Source organism: Lycium barbarum, chromosome 6 (genome assembly GCF_019175385.1).
Source record: "Lycium barbarum isolate Lr01 chromosome 6, ASM1917538v2, whole genome shotgun sequence".
NCBI lineage: Eukaryota > Viridiplantae > Streptophyta > Magnoliopsida > Solanales > Solanaceae > Lycium > Lycium barbarum.
The window spans coordinates 44584038-44595327 of record NC_083342.1 but is presented as its reverse complement, the minus strand read 5'-3'; the positions used below and the strand labels follow the sequence as shown (position 1 = coordinate 44595327).

Here is an 11290-nt window from a genome sequence, read left to right as displayed (position 1 = left end):
GTTTGACATGTTTGTTTGACCAAGTAATTATATAGTTAGGTGGGAATTTGGTGTAATTACTCTCTCCAATTCTCAAGGAGGGAGGGGGTTGAGAATTGGGTGTAATTACAGAGTTACTTTTTAGGTTGTTCCTTTTTTGTTTATTTTAATTTATTTTTATTTTTTATTTCTATTATTTTAATTCTTTTTATTTTTACTTTTAATTATTTTTATTTTTGAAAATGCATTTTTCTTTTTATATTATTTATTTTTCATTTTCTTACTTCTCATTCCCAACCTTTATTTCTTGTGCTTCCATGTAATTACTCGTATTTTTTTTATTTTTTTATTTTATTCATTTAGCATAACCGTGTTATTATTCTAATTTTTAAAACTGCACCTCTTAATATTGGAAAGAATGGGTCATTAACAAACTTGACATATGACGAGTGACGTTATTAATGTAGAATTTCGTTGTGAATGAGGTTATAGACTTATATTTTCCCTTTCTTTTGAATTATTTACTTAAGTTACGTTGGAACTTATGTAATGTTGGAATTTGACATAAGAGTATTATGTTAAACTTTTTATTTTGGATTTTTAATTTTAAGATATTTGCTTTCACATTTCATGTTGTTTATTTTTCACTTAACATTTGATGGATTTTTTGTTTCAAACATTTGAATAATGTTGTAGCATTATATTTATAAATATTTTTTTTTTGTCAAACATCCAATCCAGGACGTTCTCACAAAAAAAAAAGTCTTCTCTTAAGTTTTATAATTAATAAAAATTAAATATTATTAATTTGAAAATATATATCAATTATTTTTTATAATATTAGTTACAAATATATGATTATTAATTAATATATTTTCAATAAACAATGTGTTATTAAATAACTAATTTAATATAATTTATAAAGGCAAATATTTTTTAAATATTAATTTCAAATTTTTTATAATTAAATTTTATTTTTAAATTAAATTAACTGTGTAATTACATTTTGTGCAACCAAACAATATGCTTGTAATTATACTGTAATTACATTATGACTAATAAATAGGTCGTTATAATTATACTACTGTGTAATTACTAGGCTGTGTAATTACTACCCGGTAGTAATTACACCAATTCCAATTACCAGGTGGCTTTCCAAACAGGCCCTTAGAAAAACTTCCTACAACTCTTACTAATGTATAAAGCTCCGCAGGCTTCTTGTTAGTTACCTTCTCAATTTACTTTTCGCCTTAATAATGGCCCTTGGAATTCAATTTTCTCAAATGGGTTTTCTTCAAATTTCAAGAACCCAACTCAATTATACGGTTTCAATGAGAAAGCAGCAGAAAACAACAGTGTGTGGGTTGAGAAATGGGCCAAGAAAACCCATGTGGAGGTCAAGGGTATTGTCATCAGAGGCAATGCAAGCTGTGCAGTCTCTGAAATTAGCAGCAACATCACCTCACAAATTAGAAGAGATGTTGGAAAACAAACTTAGTAGGCTATTGAAGGCTGATGTATTAGACACCTTGACTGAGTTGCAAAGACAAAATCAACTTCACTTGGCTCTCAAGGTATTTCAATCATCTCTTCTGAATCTCTTTATGCTCTACTCACTTGAATTCTGTTCGCTTTTATGGGTCGTTTGGTTTGGTAGGTCGGATAAGGATGATGATCCGGAATAAAATGTGGGATTGTTTTATTTTGTGTTTGGTAATGATTACTCTCTTGGTCTTATATACGTGGCACCTTTTTGTTTGACCACCACTTTTTCTATATTTACGTCTTTTAAATATTTTGAATTGTCAATTATTGTGAGTTTTCAAATATGTAAATTTTATCTAAAAAGACTTAAGGATTGTTTGTCCGTACAAGGTCAAAACTAACAGCTTTGACTCTCAAAATCTGAACTGTGACACATGAATTGGGTTAGAGAGAGTACTAATTAGTCCCAAGATTATTTTATCCCACAATTCTAATACAAATGGTGGGATAAAATATATATCCTATCCCACCAACCAAATAACCCCTTAGAGTTTAATTAACATAAATAAATTTGTTTTCAAATAAGATTAGATTTTCAGTAATTCCCAAAAAAGTAGCATAATTTTTGGCTTAAAGGGTCTCTCTACTACGCCTTAAACCAAAGCTATATCGACTTTCATCCTACCTTTAGCTTCTGTTCAAATTTGAGCAGTGCACTTATAAGTCTGGTGATAAAAAGCTGAAAAGGGTTGCACCCAAGGGTGTGGCCTTGTGGTTAACGAAGTGGGTTGAGCACCATGAGGTCTTAAGTTCAATTCTCAGTAGAGACAAAACACTAGGTGATTTTTTTTCATCTATTGTAGCCTTGCTGGACATAGTTACCTGGTACCTATTGCTGGTGGGAGGTGGCAGATATCTCGTAGAATTAGTCGAGGTGCACACAAGTTGGTCCGGAAATCATGGTTATCAAAAAAAAAGAAGCTAAAAATGGTTAATTACACTGATACACTATTACACCCCTATATCCATAACTAAGTATGTTAAAATACCCGCACTTGGGAATTGGGAAGTGGAGATGTTGACAGATTTCTATAGCACCCTTGAACTTTTCAAGGATTTTTCCACTAATGAAGATAGTCTAGTCTGGCTGAAGGAGAAGAAAGGGACTTTTTCTGTCAAATCTGCTTATAAGTGCTTACAACATATAAGGCCTCAGCCTGGGTTTTGGCCTTGGAAGATGATATGGAAAGTGAAGATTCCATACAAGGTGGTTTTTCGTGGTTAGTGGCTAGACAAGCTGTCTTAACTCAGGACAAAGTGATGAAAACAGGCCTTCAGCTTTGTTCCAGATGCTTTTTGTTTTTTGTGAAACTGAAGCAGAGACAATAAACCATCTCTTCTTACACTGTAAAGTGACACAACAACTTTGTCAAATATTCATCAATTTGAGGGGAATCAGGTGGACTATGCCAAGGAGTACATTGGATGTTCTAGCTTGCTGGAATAGAGATGGGAATATGTCCAGACATAGGGAGAGATGGAAGATTGTCCTAGCTTGCATGTGGTGGACAATTTGGAAGGAGAGAAACCAGAGATGTTTTAAAGAAAAGAGTATCTCCTTTCAGAAATTGAAAATGAATTGTCTAGTGTTTTTCTATTTTTGGTGTATTCATGGCCTTCCTAAGAGGCTGAGGACTTTGTCAGTGTTTTAGATTGTCTGTGAAGGTCCTAGGTGGTAGGTTTTGCCTTTGTAACCAATACTTGTAAGTATTACTGAAGTACACCTTTGGTGTAGCTTTGTCTATAATTGAATGTTAACTGTTTCAGAAAAAAAAAAAAAATACCTGCACTTGCATAACCTGTCTTTTGGGGTTGTTTAATGTCTGAACTTAAGGGGCCGTGATGGTAGGATGTATTAGCGAAAATAATACATGTATTAGCTTTGGTATTATTAATTCCTTGTTTGTACTGTCTTTCAACAAATGTATAACTAATACATGGTATTATTAATTCCTTGTTTGTACTGTCTTTCAACAAATGTATAACTAATACATGTATTAGTTATACACCTTATTCAACACTATTCTTATACATAGAAAATCATGGTATTAGCAATACAAGAGTTATTAATACATGGATATGCATGGTTAAAGACAGAACTGCCCTTAATACACCAAACCAAACGGTGGATACAAAGTAATTCCAGCATAACTAATCCTAGCATTACTAATACACCCTATTCAATACTATTCTTATACACTCTACCAAACGACCCCTAAGCTCTTCTACATTTTGACGTTGCTTCTCATTTGAAGTTTATGGCTGTTTAAGCACGGTAAATGTAGATAGGAGCAGCTTACTATTTACTTGTCAATTTGTTGTGTCTAGCATTCAAACTTTAACACAACCCTACTTGAAATGTGATCATGATCAACTTGCTCGAGGCAAACCTTAATCATTTGGATTTTGAAGATACAGACTAGATTGATTAAAATTCCATACTTTGTGGAGGAAAACATATTTGATATGGACAAAAAGGACCAATATATTGTTCTTTCTTTCTGTTGGTGTTTACTCTTCCTGTCCATCATGAAAACTTAGTCCACCGCGAAGTAGCTCTATCGTATTTTTTAGCAAATAACCCCAATTAGGTTTAATAGTACATCCCAACAAGGGATGACCATACTTGTTCAATTTATCTCTTTCAACTTGGAGAGTTTTAACATAAGCAGGAGGAGGGATTCACAGTCATCTTAATACTTCTCCTTATTTTATATTAAATGTGCATTTTATCTGAAACCTATCAGGTTTCAGGTGTTCAACTTTGTCAGGAACGAGGAGTGGTACATACCAGATATATCTGTGTTCAATAGTATGATAATGATGCTGGGCAGAAACAAATTCATTGAAATGGCTGAACAACTCCTTGTGCACATTATGAAAGAAGGCCTACAGCCAGATAGCAGAACCTATACTGAGCTGATTGGGGCATACTTTAGAGTAGATCTCATAGAGAAGGCAATGGAAATGTATGAACTGATGAAGATATCAGGACTTTTCCCAGATAAGTTGACTATGAGTATTTTGATAAGGAACCTTGAAAAGGCTGAAGAGAAAGAGCTTGTGGTAAGAGTAAAGAAAGAATGCGCCAACTATATTGACTATCCAGAGAAATTTCTAAAAGAAATTGAAAGTACCAATGTAAGTAATCCCTGACTCCTTAATATGTTCTTTTTATTCTGCATTGGGACCAGTCTCTCAAGTTTTTTGTTTAATTTCTTGATTAAAATATTGTTTTAATTCCTATGTCATGCTAAAATCCACGTTCATTTATAAACATACTATCACCACATGAAAGGGTAGCATTATGTGGCAAATGCTATCCCATACATGATTCTTCTGGTAGATTAGGGTAAGGTCCAAACTAGAAGTTGACAGGTAACCCTTGAGAGTTGTAATATTGATGGGTTGGAGGGTATTTACTAAGATATGTGATCAGCATGCAGAACTATGGAATGGTGGAAGTTTAGAATAATATGAGGAAATGATAGGCAGATGCCAAAGTTAAGAATGTCAATAAAAGTCTGTCAAAACTGAACCCATTCATGAGAACTATTTGAAGGGAGAATGCATAAGCTACCAATGAGGAGACGAGAGGAAGAGAAAAGCAGTATCATAGGAAGCAGTTAAAAACAGGATCTAATATCTTGATGTCATAAACATTGATTTCACTTAGAAACCAAGTCATTGATATGTTATCTATGTAATGGCAAGCAAAAGGCACTATTTACTCCCCAATTTCTCGTATTAGCTTCAATTCTTCTTCTTGACATCTTATTCGATTATGAACATCTTCCTCATGTCAACGGTGCAACCTCTTGAAGCTTTTTTTTTTTCATTTTGAGAATGGTAACAGTTAAACTATATATCTACACGTCTACTACATCAATATATGTAGTCCCCCTTCAAAAGTATTACAACTTACAGCTTGATCACCTATTTGTTGCTTTTCCTACAAGTAGGCTAAAACATCAAAAATATCTTCTGTTTGGACTAACAGTTCCTGTTTACACCAAAAATAGTAAAGAGCTAAACAATTCATCTTAAACTTCTGAAGTTGCTCTGCTTGTCCTCAAAATATCTCTGATTTCTTTCTCTCCATACTGTCCACCAATACATGCTTGGGACAATATTCCATCTCTCGTCCTTTTTTGCTGCATTGCCATCAATTTTCCAGCAGTTTAGAACTCCATTTATAGTTCCTGGCTTCACCCATCTGATCTTCCTCAGGCTGATGAACATTTTCCAAAGCTGGTCTGTCCCCACATAAGAAGCATCTAGAGCATAGATGGAAACCTCTTTTGTTCAGATTCTCATGTGTCAACACTCAATACTGCTCCCTTTGCCAAAAACCAGGTGAAGCAGTTCACTTTATACGGCACTTTTTTGTTTCCAATTTCTTATAACTCTTGAAGACTTAGGAATCTCTATTCTATCCCCCTATGTATACAGTGTTAGAACTTGCAAGTTTGGGGCTTCTTGTTGCACTTGCTTCCACTTTTCCGAGGCATTTATGTTTTGTTTATTGCACATAACTTGGACAACTGTTACTCCGCTTTATTTGTTTAGTTTGCTTTCTACTCCACCTATGTGATTTTAGCATATTTTATCCCCAACTCAAACAAGAGAGGAGGGTTGTACTTTTAGATATTAAATGCTCTAGGGCTTTGGTCTAAGTGGTAAGAGCGTAGTATGTTATGTGTGGGTTAGACATACGTTACAGGTTCGAATTCTGTCGCAAACACAAGCCTAGTATTTTAAGTGGAGAATGATAGAGGGGAAGGGTCTCTCGCAATCGCGAAGTGCAACTCTGCCAGACCCTTCATGATCGGGGTTAAACCATCACGTTCGCGAAGCACATTTGACCAGTTGGTCAACCCCATGTTTCACCTTTGACCAGTCAATCCTCTGAAAACTCATTTGCAATTGCGGTTTTTTGTCTCGCAATCGTGATGCACCAGATAAAAGAGAAAATCTGTAATTTTAAACATGGTTGCAAGTGTGCCAAAACACCCCCGAGCCCTCGGGTTTCCACCGCAACCATCCTGACAAGTCCCAAATAGGGTATACAAATTTGCCCAAAGCTTCAAAACACGAATTCAATCACATTTTAGCAAAATTAGGGGTCGAGTTGTTACAACAAGGGAATATAGGAGATGGTTGGTCATGTCGTAAATCGTCTTTTGTTTGCATAGGCTTGTTGGTGTGATAATATGATAACAAAAGTTTATAGAAGGAGATGAAGTAGACTTAAGATTATGTGAAGGTAGCTTGTCTTAAGAGATTATATAATCTCTTCAAGGATCGATAAAGGCAATGTCAAAGTCGGGATTAATGCTTAGTTGTTGTGGTTATTTTGAGATATTTATGTTTGCTTAGGGATAAGTGTAGGATTTGAAAAAACCTCTAATTATTGCATATTGGAATACTAGTGGCATTTGGCCCGGGCTTACTACTTTAAAATTTATATTTGCAGCTTTTTTATGTGTGTTTTTTGCTACTCTATTTTTTGTTTTGTTTTTGTAATATTTTATCATTTGTAAAGGTAGTTCAATAATTTCTCGATGTTGCTAGAATATTAAATCATATTAAAAAAATTGTAAGTTAAAAAACAACATTTTCCTTAGAGTATATTTAGACCTCCTTTTTATTTTCAAACAAATGCATGCACCAAACTCTTCTCCTTTTTATTTTACTGAATTTTCTTTAGATTCTTTAATGATTCAAATTGAGTTTTACCTTATGTCAGATTGACTTAATTTCTTTTTTCTCAATTAAACTGATATTGGTTAACCCATTTTTGAAAGAAACAAATAATTACGGTATTCAAGTAATATCAAAAATACTTATTGTTACAAATTGTTGTATGATAACGTCAATGATGCTAATTTATAAATAAAGATAGCATTTAAATTGAAACGACAAAATACTTTTTTAGATGTTCCTTCAAATTAAATCATACAAAAGGAATTGGAAAGTAAATGAAATTATTTGTTTTTCTTACTTTAGTCTTTCTTCGTCCTTAAGAAATGATGTATTTTCTAATTGTTCTTAATTTAGTTTAACTTTTAAAGAAATCTATATTGTGATTTCTTAAATGATGTAGTTTTAGTATATGTTTAACTAACCATTTGTCCTAAATTATATAAAATGTTGATTATCTCATTTTTTGTAAAACATTTCAATATCCAAAAATGTGAAAAAAATGACTCTCGTTTGAAATTATTAGTCTTATTATTATTTAGAGAGCTTAACTATATTTTTAAATTACTTTGTTGAAATATTTTTATTTATATATGAAAAATAATTTAAATTAAATAATTAAGCATTTACTAACGTAGAAAGGGAATGTCACGATAGCTTTTTTATTTGTCTATAATAAATTTCATAGGAAAACATAATTTGAAACAAATTTAATAATTATGTCCACATAAAAGAAAGACAATAATTTTTGGATCAATTTTAAATTTGGTTGAATAAATAGATCTTTTGTGGTGTCAATATCACTTTTCCACATCATCACTCCTTGTAGCATAAGAACCCATATAGTTATTCAAATTTACCTAAATGGATAAGAACTTGCAAGGTAATTAAGGCATCAAATAAGGGTAAAATGGACAAAAAAAATCATGTGAGGACTACAAAACTTTGAGATCATCTCTTATATATAGTAGTAATTATGTGTTAGAATAGAGCAGAATAGATATACATGATTCTATAACTGACATCAACTTGGCTAGGCACATTTGACACTAGTAGCTGTGAGAAACTGGTTTCATTTAGCTTTTCATGGTTTAGAACACAATTTTATCTGAAGAATCTAGGATGTAATGGTAAACTGCTTCTCTCGTAGAACTTGAAATTGCCTTGCAAAATAGTTGTACATTTTGCAGGGGCATTAGGAACATGAAGAATTTGAACATCTCATAGCTATACAGATCTTAGAAAGAGCATTCCACCCCCCCCCCCCCCCCCCCCCCCTTTTTTTTTTTTTTGCCCTTTTTAGAAAAGGAGAAAGAGCATTCGGTTAAAGCGGAAATTTTGTTGTTCATAGTGATGTCTCAAAGAATCGACCAGTCTGAATTGATGATAACTTCTAATGTGTCTTGAAAGTCATATTTGGCAGAACTACTAGTATCTCAATTCTAGTTTAACTATACAGAATGGACCTCTCTTCTTATTTGAAAAATATTGAAAACTTCATAGTTCAGTAGGTCTTTAGAGGGACCTCCCGTACATTTCCTTTTTATAGTACTGCTAAATCACATTATGTCAACAAAGTGCAAGTTTATTTCCACTTTACCCTCTTAAGTTTATTTCCCTAAGAAGCGGTTTTCTAACCATGCCCACTCTTCTGCCGAGTGTTGGAAGTTGATTTCAGTTACTGCAGTAATTTTATTTTTAGCATATTAAGTTGGTTAGGATTATGATGAATCTACTTTTGAATTTTAATTTTTTATTAAATAGATTAGTCTAGTTGAGATATTTTAGGATTTGAAATTATCCTACAGATTTTCTGTTGTTTAAGTTGGCTTTTTAAAACCCTCCTATGCTTAATAAAAATGTTAACGAGACATTTTCAATCAACACTTTTAACCTTTTTGCTACCCCATCTTTTAAAAAAACAACACCCAGACCTAACTTGACATGTTGCACTCTCCTAACCAAGCCACGCCCAGGCCTCCCTCACTTTCGGGCCACTCTTCTGTAAGTTAACAAGTGTCCTGCTGCATTAGTCCAGTAACTTGATATTGAAGATTTCCTTTCAAATGAGTTACTTTGATCATTTGATGTACTTGGTTTGATGAAGCTGACTTTACTTTCCTTTTTCCCTTTTCTAGTTCAAGCGCAGGTCACTCGACCTTGTCTGAATTGTTGAAATTATCTACAACAGCTTACGGGTACTACCCTTCCCATGTGGACCTTTTGTGGCATTTGGTGACGTATAAACCTATTGGAAAGCAAGAGCATGATAGGCTATTGTTGTTTATCCGCATGTACATGGAGGCGTTTGTTATCTTAATGAGGACTGTATTGTGGGTTAGGAGCAGCTGTCCAGGGAAGTGCACCCATTGGGTGCTGATCTATTGTCAGTGAAGTTGAGCAATAGGTGATTGTAGCATTTCCAACTCCTGTACAGAAAGCATTTGTTTGTTTCAGCTAATGTACCTTTTGGGGAGTTGCTTGGTATGCTGACGAGAAAATTGTATGGTAGTACGAATTGCAAGTAATACATAAGACATGTGGATCATATCTTGGAATGTTTGATTGCTCGTACTGAAGCACGAGATATATGGAGTATGTACAATGTTATTTCACAAAAGAAGCGCAAGTTGGCCACTTTTGGGGCGTGTGATTGAAAAATAACAGTATTGTGAAGAAGAAAATTAGCCACTTTTTGATGCGAATGTAAGATACGGACAAAAGTACCTCAAATTAAAAAAGTGGCGTGCTTCTTCATCTATTTTTGCTTTTTTGGAACTCCAAAACATTACCCTGGAGTTTCACTTTTATAAGTTCGAAGTCCAGTATGCTATTCTGAACTTTCAACTTGATAAGCGAAACTCGAGAATGTTATCCTGGAGTTGGAGAATATAATTTTGATAGTCGATCCTTTAGAGGACAAAAACTGGACTGTTAGATTCGACCCACGTTGTCATGAACAAATTGAAAATCATATGCTAAGCCTGCCCTCTACACCAATCCATTTTAGCATATTAAGCCATTTACTCACTTAAAACTGGTAGTAAGCATGCTTTGTGTTATATCTGACTTCTAGATTCACAAAACAAATTCCTGCCAATTGATTTTTCTTCTAGCTATCAGCTAAATTAGTGTTTTACTGACAAATTGCGTCAAATTTAAGAGACTATCTAGATATTTGGACGCATACAAACTTACTCGATTATATATTGAGATTTTGAAAGGAGTGATCATGTTGATTTTCATCATCAAAATAAGTTTATCCAAGATTGTTCGACTTTTGCTAATTGACACTATTACAACTAAATTTAACAATCAAACGAAGTCGAATGCATTCATCCTTGACCAACTCCTTCCTTTGGAAAATAAAAGAAACATTTATTTGAATCTAAAATTACAAAAGCACAACTATTTTTTTTTACTATCAAGCATTGGATGTAAAGTTGTAGTTGGCACATCACACATGTTGTTTGACCAAACAAGAGCGAAGAGGTAAAACCAAACTTTTTGTTAGCAATGTCAAATTGCAGAAGGTTATCTTCTATTTGATGCGCTCCGATGATTACAGAAGTGGTGGCCATGGGTTCAACTCCACCATCCACAAGTCCAAGACAGAGCACCTCATTATTCACAGCCACCATTGAGTTCGCACCAAAAATAGTCCATGTTGGATATGTGGGTTTGGGTTGGGGTCGCCCATGTGGACTAACGCGACCCGGTTAGAAGAGACAAAGTTGAGAAGTTACAGGAAGTTATTTTTAAGAAAACTTCCACTATGTGATGAGATATATAGAGGGAGGGATTAGATTTCCTTCACCAGTTTTTCTTTCCCCCTTGAACACCTCGTCTCTTCTTCAACAAAAATATTTCTCTGGTTATTATCTCCCAACATACACACAAAGCACAACGGAGACGTCAAGTTCGTGGCATATTAACTTTGTTTCCTAGTGATTCAAAGTTCGACTTGGAGGGTTCTTTTGGTGGCAAGTTCAACGATTCTTCCGCTGCTTTCAGGTACACAATTCGTTGTTCTTGCCCCACTATTTATTCTAACAATGGCATC

The 11290-nt window shown here is 34.0% G+C and overlaps 1 protein-coding gene across 2 annotated transcripts; it reads left to right on the top strand.

Annotated features, from left to right (window-relative positions):
• Positions 1-1185: 1185 nt before the first annotated feature.
• LOC132643854 (pentatricopeptide repeat-containing protein At1g62350-like) lies at positions 1186-9988 on the top strand. 2 transcript variants are annotated; one of them, XM_060360372.1, is made up of 3 exons: positions 1186-1553; positions 4279-4665; positions 5755-5897. In XM_060360372.1, the coding sequence occupies exons 1-3, from the start codon at positions 1236-1238 to the stop codon at positions 5803-5805; spliced, it is 756 nt and encodes a 251-aa protein (XP_060216355.1). In that variant the 5' UTR covers positions 1186-1235; the 3' UTR covers positions 5806-5897. The 2 variants fall into 2 exon arrangements, with proteins under 2 accessions (XP_060216355.1, XP_060216356.1); XM_060360373.1 differs by lacking the exon at positions 5755-5897 and adding an exon at positions 9366-9988 and having other exon boundaries at positions 1190-1553.
• The last annotated feature ends 1302 nt before the right edge of the window (positions 9989-11290 follow it).